This window comes from Vanacampus margaritifer, chromosome 14 (genome assembly GCF_051991255.1).
Source record: "Vanacampus margaritifer isolate UIUO_Vmar chromosome 14, RoL_Vmar_1.0, whole genome shotgun sequence".
Taxonomy (NCBI): Eukaryota; Metazoa; Chordata; class Actinopteri; order Syngnathiformes; family Syngnathidae; genus Vanacampus; species Vanacampus margaritifer.
In genome coordinates, this window is record NC_135445.1 from 8682378 (window position 1) to 8695082 (window position 12705).

The window sequence follows — 12705 nt, forward strand, 5'->3', positions numbered from 1 at the left end:
CCCACTGAAGTACGACTGCGGTTTCAAATCAGAAGAAGTGTGTGTTTTGCAGCTGGACTAGCAGTACAAGACGATGGGGTGAGTGTCGTTATTATTATTATCTCGGGGAGAAAAACAAATCTAAAACAATACTCAACACAGTCATGATTTGATGATAAATTGTGCTTTGACGGCAAGTGAATGGCGTGTTCGCTTGCAGCATTATTCGACGTTAGCAGAGCTCGATCTGCTGTCAGCCCACACAATGCAGCATCCTCCAATTAGCTTGTTAGCTCGCTAGCTCCGAGCTAACTGGCACTTAAGGTGAACTTCGTTTGTTTTTTTGTCATAACAAGACGAACAAAAACAACGTAGTTGCATTGATATTTTAGACGTGATTTACAAGGCAGTGGCAGTTTAATCGCGTTTGTGGATGCTACATATAATTATGATTCCTGATCCAATAATGGTTAAAAGCATTTATGATGTTAAAAAAAAAACAGTCTTGAAATATGTTTTTTTTTAACTTTTAAATAATTCGAAATGGTCAAAGCCACCGATTTTTTTTTACTTCTTATTTTTGCCCATTTGAGATGTATTTGTTTCAATATGTGTTATTTTTGTCCAAAAAAAATTGCAGCCCTTAACATTAATTATTATGTGTAAATGCCAAAAGGCTAATTGAATGACTAAAATGTCATATGTTATTTAGGCTAGAATGCTAACTAATACTCTCGATTAGCCTCATATGAAGGTGGTTTGTTTGTTCAATAATTGAATGACCGATGTAACATGGATTTAGGATTGTACACTCAAAAATGGACCATTTGACCCAACTTTCTGAGTTGTTTTATACAAAATGACCCCATTTTTTGACCCAAGTAAGGGATCTGACCAATATTTATGAGTTGTTTAACACAAAAATATTAATTTCTGAGTGCTTTGCAAATGTGATCTATTTAACATTATTATTATTTGTGTAGTCGACAAGTGTCCTGCTGACCTTCAGTGGCGTTCGTGCGGCCACCATCATCATCAACATGCAAGGTTTTTACTCCAAGCTGGATTCCTCCCCGCTGCTGGGCGTGGGCCTCGGCGGAGAAGGCGCCCCCGTGCCCCTCAGCCTGGCCGTGGAGACCGAGAAGGCCCAGGCGCTGTTGCAGACGTTTAGCTCCGCCTCTCTGCTGGCGTCGGCCGGCCTGGGCGTATTCTGCGTGGCGGCGGACCACGCCCTGCAGCTTCCGCTCATCCAGCATCACTTGTGGCTGCGCGCCGCCCTGGACAACGGAACGCACGCCATCGTGGGGTTGTGGTCTTGGGCTGTGGTCATCGGGCTCAGGAAGAAGAGCGACGTGTACGAGGTGCTGCTCGCGGGTCTGCTGGCGTCCATCATTGACTTGGATCACTTCTACATGGCCGGCTCGCTGTCACTCAAGGTGCTTTTTAGTATAAGAGCAGAGGAGGGCTGGATGATTATGGAACAAAATTAGCAATCGTGACGTTTAAGCTAGTAAATATGATGTGAAATTCAAGCCTCTTTGCTTTTTTATTCTTCATTTTCATTCGTATATCTCTTGTTCATCATATTTATATTTATAATATCTTATGTTATTTTCACAAGTGATGGGATTTACTAAAATAACCTGGGACCTTGGGGGTTATATTTCATGTCATTTATTTAAATATAAACAAGAAAGTAAATACATTTGTAAGAGAATAAAATAAAAATATGCGAAAATATTACCGGCTGGTGCTGAGCGGTTTGGCCTTTAGGGGGCAGTGTGGTGCCGTGCATGGTTGTAGTACACACTTAAATAAGAACTGAAGAACGTTGCGATTAAACTCTTATTAATTTTTTATAACTAGTTTTTCACAGAATGGAAACAATTTGTGCCTTTGAGTAGTGTTATCTTACCTGTGTGTATACGTGCACACAATCGTTGTGTGTGAATATTTGTTATTTCAAGGAAAATCGCTCCCAAAGTCGATGTTAATTTCCTGTTAGCATTTCAACGGGATCTTCCATTGACTAGCATTAGTTGCTAGCGATGTTTTAAACGTGTGTAAAAAAAAAAAAAAAAAGTTTGTTTGGTTTTATAGTAAATTTTCATTAAACAGATTAAATCACGCTCAAAGACAGCAGAACCACATAATGCTAACGTTGCTAAGTAAGCAACATGGTGCATTCAGGTGACATGCATAACGTTGGGAACTTACAAATCACAGTTCAATTTTGATTAATCAAACGTCTCATTTTAGAACCCTACCATGAAAATATATATTTTTTTTTTTTCTCCCCCAGGCCGCCGTCTCCCTCCCTCAGCGCCCCCCCTTCCACTGCTCCTCCCTCATCCCCGTCCTGTGTCTGTCCCTCCGCTTCCTGATGTGGCTGGGACGTCTGAAAGACGCCTGGTGCTCGTTGCCGTGGATGCTGTTCATTTCCATGGCGACGCACCACGTGCGGGACGCCGTGCGCCGCGGCCTGTGGGTGTGGCCTTTGGGGAACACGGCGCCGCTCCCCTACTGGCTTTACGTCAGCACCACGGCGACGCTTCCTCACCTGTGCTCCGTGCTCATGTACCTGACTGGAACCAGAGACGTCATCTCCACCAAACACGGAGTCGCCATCGATGTCTAATGAATTGATGGAAGGGAGAAACTATGAACAAAATTGAAACAAAATGTGCCAATCACAGGAACGTTTACTTTCTTACCTTTAACACCCCTGTATGTTGTTTGTGCATCGTCACCTTTATGACATTTTATTCAGTAATAACTGACTGTACTTGATCACAACTACTCACAAGTATTTATTTTAAACAAAATGTCTTAAGAAGTGTCACCTTTTAAATTCATTAGAAACCTGAAACCACCTTGCTATTTATTGTTACGACGAAAATGTATTTGATTTCCTCTATCTTTGTATCATAATTTTACTCATATTTATGATTATTTAAAAGGTTGTAGATACACATTGTTTGAATGTGACTAGTTTTTGTTACTCATTGCGTTTCTCTGGCAAGAAAACGTTGTCCTCATCCCTCCACTAGATGGCGGTAATGAACCTAAGGAGTAATTGAATTCATTTTGCGTTAGATATTTTAATTGTGTGCAGCTGTACTGTACAATCATTTGTAATCCTAGGGTTTAATAAGGTTGTCACTTGTGATTTTTATGGTATAAATAGTATTAAGGATTTTTTTGACACACATTGTACTTATAGCCGAGCATTGTTCTGCCGACGTGCACTGAAACTTGTAACTGATTTTCCAGAAATTCGATTAGCCTGTTTTGTCATTCACTCGAAACTTGTTTTGCACATTATGAGTTTCTTTCAATTTGCTATGTAAAGACAAAACTTTAGTTGTGAACAAAACTGCAATGTAATGCACTTTTAATCTCAATAAACATCCTGAATGTGTGTTTGCTACAGAAAGTTGAAGAAAGCATTCAAAAGCTGATAATGTGATAAAATAGTATTTATTTTTTTTACAGAAACATACAAGGACAAGAAAGGAATAACAGCTTATGGTGATATCTGGCAAACATATGAAGGAAAAAAAAAAACATACTATGTACATCTGAGGATGGATGCCTGAGTGTACAAGCAACAGGCTCCCGGCATCATATACTGTACAAGAAACAGGGAGAATGCGGGGGGATTCACATGGAATTATGGACAGTCACTAATACTGCACTTTGCCCAAAGAAAATGTAATTGTATTACAAAAAATATCTTTTTAACCAGGACAAAAATCTTCCCAAGTGTGTCGTTTGTTTTATTTCAGTTTTACTTTCATAAAAGTGTGCATCATGCTGGTCATAATTTAGATAAATCAGTGATACAAAAATGGAAATATTTTTTAAAGATTATTTTCCCCCATTGACCTTTGAAATTCAATAAAAAAAGAACTAATTTAATTATTTTTGTTAGATTGTGAGGGGAGGGAAAAACCCTCAACTAAATTTTTTTTTTAAAAAAAAGACACTGAAAAGCACTTTGAATTATCAGTCTACAGAACAGCTTTGTATAACTACGCAAGACACAAATACACAATGTTGGGGATAAAAATACAGACTATCCTCAGTGATCTTCTTTGAAGCTGTTATCTGGAATTTCAAAATGTTTCTTTCCATTCTTGAAATAGTACAAATTATTTTTAACATCTATAAATTCCCAATGAGCTAAAATTAACACAAAACTGAGCTAACCTGTGCTATCCCAAATTGGTTATGTACATAGGATAAAAAATATATCAGGAAATGTGTTTCATTATTACGGAAGAGGATTAGGGCCAGTGAAGGTGAAAAAACTTTTTTTTTTAGTCAAACTTTAAAGTTAGAGGTCACTTCCTGTTCAATTTGGGTCACTTTTGGGTCACTTCCTGTTCAATTTAGGAGCACTTCCTGTGAATTTGGGTCATACAAGAAAAAAGTGAGAATACCGCCAACCTTTTTCTTTTCTTCTTCTTCTTCTTCACTGGCCCAAATCCTCTTCCGTACATTACATACATGTGATATACAACAACACACAAAAAACAAAGCTTGTACTGGATCTGTGCATTTTCTGTGGGGCTAGCTTGAGTCGTCAAAACCGCAACGAGCTTGACATCTATGCACCTTGTGTTCCTGATGCGTCGTACACGGTCAGTCAAGTCAGTCCGCTCATTGACTGCACAGCTTTGGATCACAACATTGTCATCACGAGGACACAAAACACAGGAGAGAGATATGAAAAAGAAGAAATACGAAACAAACTGAGGTATTTGGGGCTTTTCATGAGCACTGACCGCCCAGTCATTACTGTTTACCAAAAATCCAAGCGCAGAGAGACAAAAGATTGGCTGTTGTCAGGTAACCATGGTAACCGTGATCCACCACTATCTTGCCAGACCACATGGCCACAATAAAAAGAGTCAAACAAGGACTTGGAACTGACCAATTTTTTTTTTTGTCTTTCTCTCCAAAGCTTCAAGGAAATACGTACATCCCTCTTGATTTTATGTCGTGCAGGTTTTCTTATCAGTACTGTCGCCGTATTTGTCCAAAAATAAAATAACTTGGCTTGAGTGTGAGCGTCTGTGCGCTATGAGCTGCGCTTGCAAGCTGCTTAAACTCTTGATGTGTTCTCAGACAATTTAGTAGCAACCTGGACAGAACTTGAAATTCGCACTTCAAAAATAACATCTGCAAAGTCATAAATCTTGCATAACTTTGTACAAAATCCTACTAAACTGTCATGAGGAAGAAGCTCCTTGTTCCACAAACGCTTTTTGAAATTTCTTTACAGGGCAGCAGCTTCCCAAAGGATTACTCTCTTCCCGATATCCAAACGCTAAATATTGTAATTTAAATGACTTTGTAATTAATATCCATCAAACATTATAATGCCTCCGAATTGTTGAGAAGGACATGAAAGTCGCTACATTAACTGCTGAAAATTTGATTAATATTATTTTCATTAAACGATAAAACAGACTTTTTAAGTTTTAATTTCAATCTTTTTTTTTTTTATCAAAACGGGAAATTATTTCACCTCGAAAGTGTACTAAAAAATTAATTACGGTCTGTGACGTGAGGAAAATAGACAAAAATGATATTTTTTTCCCCCCCAAAGTAAACAACTGATTTACAATATTTTGGTTCAAAACAAAGATAAGCAGTTTGCTTTCAAGGAGAAAAATCTGAGACTATTTACTATATATATATATATATATTAGGGGTGTTAAAAAAAATCAATTGGGCGATTATTAATATATTGCGATATTGCATATCGTATCAATTCAATATGCAGCCAAATCAATTTTTAAATATACATTTTTGATGGAAATATTCAACAAAATGTCTTAATCAGAGTTAGGGTTCACACTTTAAGCATGGAAGAATGTTATATTCATGGAACATTAAGCCTTAAAATTAGATTTGTTCGTTTGTTAAATATGGTGGACCACAGTTTATAAGCTCGAAGTACATTTTCATACAAATCTTACAGTGTACAAGTTTATTGATTAAATATTTTCAAAATTTGAGTAGAAAATTAAAAAAAAAATCACAATAATTTACTTGTAGATTCGTATCAGGATTAATCGAATCGAACCGTGACCTATGAATCGTGATACAGATCGAATCGCAAGCTACTAGGCAATTCACACCCCTAATATATATATATATATATATATTATCATTAAGACTATTTAAGAACATTTAGGAAACACTGCGACCTTGAGCGAACCCTGATGTGAAATCAACATTCGCTAGCGTCACAAACATTCACCCCACAGTGGGCTTAATTAACTATCAAAAATAATTTGCGATTTTAATAATCAATGAGTTGTCTATTAATTGACCTTTAAATGGGATAGTAACAAGGAATAAATAGATCCTGTTTAGGATAACATTTAGAATGATTAATTCAGTCAGTCATCCAATTTCTGGATAAAAATTTAAACGTTGCTGCACTTTACACGGACTCATCTGTATCATCACGGCTAAAACGTTACCGTACTTACCGCTTACGGGGGAAAAAAAAAAAAAAGGAACTTAACCACGCAACATAAAAATAAACGTAATACATGACGTGTTTACAATCAGCTGCCCTTCTTCAGGCCTCTTGGACACTTCAATGCTGCCAGATAAAAGTTGAAAAAAAAAGTTGAGATAAGTTCCTCCACAGGGGGCTCGTGCTGCAGATGCATTGTGGGAAATGCCATTCGGCATGACAGCTCATACCAAAGGGGTGGGTTTGTTTGCGTCGTCACAGATCTGAAACGGATTCTAGTTCATCGACTGTATTTGAATACGGAATGTCAGCATTGCTGTCGCCATGGCCGACTCTTCGGAGGAGGAGCCCTAGAACGGGCTGAGGAGGAGATGATGTCTGACTTGAACCTGGGGAGAGGACGAAGGACGAAGAAGGGACGCCACATTAAAAAACATCCATATATCATATCAGTAAAGCACTGCCAGATGTAAATAACAGAGTGGAGGACACATTTACAAGCCCATGTGTGTGTTTTTTTTTTTTTTTAGAGCAACACATGGACTGGATTTGCTCAAATGTATCATTTGATGGCATTTCATCAATATGGGGAATAATAAAGTCAGCCTAGGAATGTATTGTACTCAGCAACCCCCCCCCCCCCCCTGTGTTTGTTTGTTTGTTAGCCTCACAACTATGACACTTGTTTTAACTTCGCAAATGGATTCGGAAATAAGAGAGCGTGCCCTTTAAGGGTTATAATTATCTTTGCCACAGCGGCCGCGGGTGCCATCCGCAACCATGTCCCAAACGGGCAACGCTGAGGAGACGCACAACCACACGCGTGGGAAGTGATCGTATTCACAAAATATGTGCGACGGCATAAAAGAAGGTGAGGGAGAGAGATTATATCGTTTATTCCCGCAGATGTGGATGATTTGCATTTCAATTTATTACCACGGCAAACGGGGGCGGAGCCAAATGAGCAATTTATATTTACCGCGTTTTATAGAAGAACAAATCTTGGGACTTTTTGTGATGTTATTGGATATGAGCAGATGTTCAACCCTCTGCGTCAAGTGTGCAAAATTTTCATCCATTTTTATTCTCATAATATGATACTAGGGGTGTAACAAAAAACAGTTTGAAAGAGAAAATTGTTTTTGAGAGCGATATATCTTAGAAGAAAACGGCATATTTACAGTCCCGATATGTTCATGTTTGATCACCAAAAAATTTATTGAATCGTACCCTCATAAACTGAGCCGTACCACACTGAATCCGAAACGTTCCCATTTCAAGTCAAATTGCAGAAACGACACTGACTTTAATAATAAAACTTTAAAACAACCATCTTAAGATGGAACTCAGAGGCAGCAACGAAACAATGAAAACGGCAGAGGCTCCACAATTGAGCCCTGTGGAACACCATACGTTCCGTTATACATGTGAATTCTTTTTTTCTTGCTCTACATACAGACATACACTTGAGAGCAAATCCTGAATTCTGTGTTTCAATGTGGCGGTATGTGAGGGTTTTTTTTTTTTTTCAGTTTTCCATTATGGCACCTGGGAACTGTTTTGATTATTTGACCAAGAACTGTCACCATGTGTTTCAGTGCAGAAAAAGTGTAAGAGGTGTTTTCTCACATCAAACTGGCATGGACTTCATTTTGACCATCGAGGTGAGCTCCTGTTTAGTCACATGTTCACGTCGCCTGTGCCTCACCCTGCAAACAAAAATCAACAATTAACAATGTTTGATACCATTTTTTTCCCTGACAGATACCATTATGATGAGTACAATAGAGTATACCAAATATCGATATCACTAGTGCATAAAATCTCCCCCAAAATTACAGAAAACTTTAAAGAAAGCCCTACCAGCATATATCCCATTTACAGTATAGAAATGCAGGGTCGATACCGATTATTAGTAGTCAAGGAGGCTGATTACAGGAATTTGGAGCTGATATTTTCACAAAAAAATAAAATATTGGCATCATAATTTAAAAAAATACAAACTAACTTTTAAGGTTGTCAAAATGATTTTAAGCATATGTCTATTGAACAACTTTTAGATTTACTATTAACAATGCCTTTGTTATAAAAATCTACCAAAAGTTCACAGACTTTTTTTTTTTACACAAAAAATAAAGTTTCAAAATATCTGAAAATGTTACATTTTGACTTATCTTAGTTCTAATTTCAAACAAAATCAGAAGGTGCAGCGAGTTCCCAGGGTCAGCAGGATCTCTTATACAGTAAGCTGAAATTTTAAATAAATAGTTCCCTGAAGTTAACACAGTTTTAAATTGATCTATTATCGGCCACGTGATTTTTCAAAAAGGCCGATGTCGATATCTGTCAAAATCGGTCTATTCCTTTGCAATATAGCATTATTTCTTAATATTGCATGAAATTAACTCATTCACTGCCATTGACAGCTACAGACGTCAAAAATTCCTTTAAACTATTTCAATTAGTTTTTTTTCCATTTTTGTTAATAAGTTTGAAAAACTAGAAATTATTTTTCTGTACACTTAGAACAGATATAACATTTGTGATGATTGTAATCCTAACATAACTATATATATATAATTTTTTTTAAAAATTTTTTTTAGAAAAGATTATTAAAAATTAGGGGTGTCAGGCGATTACAATTTTTAATCGTAATTAATCGCATGACTTAACTAGTTAACTCACGATTAATCAAAAATGTGTTCTACTACAATAAAAAAATTTGAGGTTTTCATACTCTTGTTAACAAAAGTGGGAAAAAATGTTAAACTAATGGAAATAGTTTAAATGAATTTTTGACGTCTATAGCCGTCAATGGCAGTGAGTTAATGGCAATTTTCTATTCTTCTAATTTATAACTTCCAGTTCCTGATCGTAAAACGGCCACAAGAGGGCGTCCCATTGTCACGAGTACAAATGTCGGCACCGATCGCTAATAACAATTCACATTAAACAAACAAAACTAACTTTGAGAGAATAAAAGATTGTTTTGTGTCTTTGTGTGAACTGCAATTATGTCTACTTACCAAACCACAAAGATGAGGGAAAGGACCGTGGCTATGATAACCACGGCAAACAAAACCAGCAGAATCACCAATCCCAAATTACCGTCATCCTGCACAGGCTCTGAAAAGGAAAGATCCAAATTTCATGGGAAAAGAAGGCGCAGAGATCATGAGAATCCGAAGGCCGGCGGTTAAAGAGACGAGATGTCAAAAGTAAGATAAACGCAGTGGTTTTAAGAACTCATAACCGTGACACGTGAATGTGCGCGTGAACTTTTGATATCAATCATCCTAAATAAGCTAACATTGCTTTACATTCATATTTACATGTTGAGAGTAAAGAGACCCACGCAATGTAAACAAATACAAATCAAAGTGAGGGCAAAAAAAATAAAATATCTCGTGGTAGTCGACTGATTGATGTGGACTGACAGAACACACAACGAGAATGCATCTGGTTCGCAAAACAATCCGAAGGTCTAATCACTCACAGATGAGCTTCTTGCAAAATGGAGTGCGTTTGGAAAGCTGAGTGTGTGTTTCGAGCGTGCCAGGTGCATTCTATACAGAACAGCTTTCATGCAATTTTCTTTTCATGACTTCATATACTATCGAAAGCAATGACAGCTCACAGGTACATTTTGTCATTTGGGCAGCGAGCCCAGCACAAGCCAATTTTTGCTAACAGTAAATCATGCCTTATTATTGTGCGAGTAACGATGGCTGCCCGCTGCGATCAAATTGTGCTTCGATCTCGCCCGTCTCGTTTAAAACTCGAGAATTTAATCCACATGGACCGCCTTTAAACAGTCAGCCGTGTCATTGTATCGCAGGGAGAAAAAAATAGTAAATATGATATTGCAAATGGCCACGCATTTATCATTTGAAGAGACTTACTAAGTGACTTTGAAGTGGAGGTTTCTGGCTTTGTGTCGAAGGGGAAAAAATAGTCTGGAAAATGATCCTCTGGAGGTTCAGATGTGGCGGGTTCTGCAGGATCGACACACAAACACGTGCATATGTCACTTGCTGTCGACGCGGACGCTTGCTCAACTCGAGAGCCCCACATGTTCTCGACAGGAATTACTGGAAACGTGTACACAACATCTTTAAGCATCACTGCTAACTTGCTGTCCTCAACTCATTTCATTACATGCTAAAAAAGCAACCAAAAAGCCTCACCCAAAGAAACCAACATTCAATTTTGACTATACATTTTTTATCCAATCAATTACATTCCAAGCCAGTGTGAAAGCAGCTAGTCAGGCACTCAATCATTCAGGACAACATGAGAACTAAACTCACGAAAAACTTTTCCACTAAATCCCAACCTACGATAATGTCTGATATCACTTTGTTTCCATATGGTGTAGATAAAGTGCTATATAAAAAGGAGTCCATTTACCATTTCATGTTAATACTGTTTTGGGTTGAGTTGGTTCTTATGATGTTGATGTTTTCCGTTGCTATGCAGTTACTATGTCCCCTTTGATGATAATGTTTGATGATGGTGTATTAGCCACTCTTACTTTGTCTAGTCTTATGCAGTTATTTTTTCCTATATGATGATGATGTTTTAGCCACTCTTGGTTTGTCTTGTCTTTTTCAGTTACTATGTTCCTTATGATGATAATGTTTGATGATATTTTAGCCACTCTTAGTTTGTCTTATGTCCCTCATGAAAATCGTATTATGATGGTGCATTAATCACTCATATTTTATCTAATCTTATCTAGTTACTATGTCCCTCATGATGATAATGTTGGATGATGGTCTATTAGCGACGTTTTGTTTGTATAGTCTTATCCAGTTACTATGCCCCTCATGATGATAATGTTAAATGATGCTGTAATAGCCACTTTTAGTTTGTCTAGTCTTTTGCAGTTACTATTTTGCTTATGTTTGATGATGCTGATTCAGCCACTCTTAGCTTGTCTAGTCTTTTGCAGTTACTATGTTCCTTATGATGATGTTTGAGGATGATGATATTTTAGCCAGTCTTAGTTTGTCTAGTTGTATGCAGTTACTATGTCCCTTATGATGATAGTATTTTAATGACGGTGCATCAGTCACACTTATTTAGTCTAGTCTTATCCAGTTACTATGTCCCTCACATGATGATATTGTTTTAATATTTTCCTTATCGTGATAATGTTAGACGAGGGTGCATTAGCCACTCTTAGTTTGTCTAGGCATATGCAGTTACTATGTATCTTATGATAAAGTTGCCAGTTGCTATGCAGTTGCTATGGTCCGGTATTAGTCACTCTTATTTGATAAATGACACCTTTACCAGTACGTCAAGGTACCCTAGCCAAGGTTTCTTTCAGCACGCCGAGGGTTCCGATTCCTACTCTTCCATGCAAGCTGTTCTTCCGTGGTTTCACATGTTTTCTTCAAGGCCATCTGAATCCCACCATGCTCTCTGTTTTTACTTTGTATTAATTCTGTACCACACGTGACACTGTAAACATGGTGCTCACATGTAAACAGACGTGTGTTTAACAGCCCTTTGATTGTGACAACTCGCTTTAGTGAGTGAATAAATTAAATTAAATTAAATCAAAAGTAGAAATAGACAAGTTAAAAATGCGGCATGCGACATGCAGACCCTTTAGCAAGAGCGGGTTGCATAAATGAATTTCACTTTTTGACCTTAATGACTAAAACAAAACCAAGTTTCCCACAATTTTCTTTTTGAGATACACCTCTAGATGTGGCTGCAATTTCCTTGAAATAAAGCCAATGTGCGATCCACTTTCTAACCTTGCCAGGGCTGGCCGTTGTGCAGTGGACTCCAGTCACTCCACTGGCTGTAGGCGTCCAGCTCATCCCTCGCTCGGACTTGAACCTGGTGAGGATGGCCAGCCAAGGCGTCAAATACCACCATTGGACTCTCTTCAGAGTAAACCTGACGTAAGGAGGAAGACAAAGGACAGCAAATTAAGATCACTGGAAGAACTCTAAGACGTGTCTTAAATTCACCAATCTGAATGTAAACACACGTGGCCATGTACTAACCTCTGACCAGTATTGTGATCCATGTGGTCTGTATCTTATGTGAAACATGAGAGGGAAAGCATCATCTAGTGGCCACGAGGAGGGACCGTTCCACGAGATAAACAGCCTCGTTGTAAAGCCTTCCACCTTATTTACCAACACTGACTCTGGAGGGTCAGGTTTCACTGAAAAAGCAAGACGGAAAAAGTCTTCGAATAAGCT

The 12705-nt window shown here is 37.9% G+C and overlaps 2 protein-coding genes across 3 annotated transcripts in view; one reads left to right on the forward strand and one right to left on the reverse strand.

Moving 5' to 3' along the window:
* tmem267 (transmembrane protein 267) lies at nucleotides 1–3400 on the forward strand. The gene is made up of 3 exons (XM_077585563.1): nucleotides 1–78; nucleotides 963–1415; nucleotides 2282–3400. The coding sequence occupies exons 2-3, from the start codon at nucleotides 1020–1022 to the stop codon at nucleotides 2615–2617; spliced, it is 732 nt and encodes a 243-aa protein (XP_077441689.1). The 5' UTR covers nucleotides 1–78; nucleotides 963–1019; the 3' UTR covers nucleotides 2618–3400.
* A 40-nt stretch (nucleotides 3401–3440) lies between these two features.
* Nucleotides 3441–12705, reverse strand: part of il11ra (interleukin 11 receptor subunit alpha) — a 33804-nt gene continuing 24539 nt past the window's right edge. For both annotated transcript variants that reach the window (XM_077585555.1, XM_077585554.1), the window contains exons 7-12: nucleotides 12505–12668; nucleotides 12250–12394; nucleotides 10381–10473; nucleotides 9505–9604; nucleotides 8108–8187; nucleotides 3441–6867 (exon numbers count right to left, since the gene is read on the reverse strand). In XM_077585555.1, the coding sequence (XP_077441681.1) occupies nucleotides 8109–8187; nucleotides 9505–9604; nucleotides 10381–10473; nucleotides 12250–12394; nucleotides 12505–12668 (581 nt within the window). In that variant the 3' untranslated portion in view covers nucleotides 3441–6867; nucleotide 8108. The remainder of the gene's footprint in view (nucleotides 6868–8107; nucleotides 8188–9504; nucleotides 9605–10380; nucleotides 10474–12249; nucleotides 12395–12504; nucleotides 12669–12705) is intronic.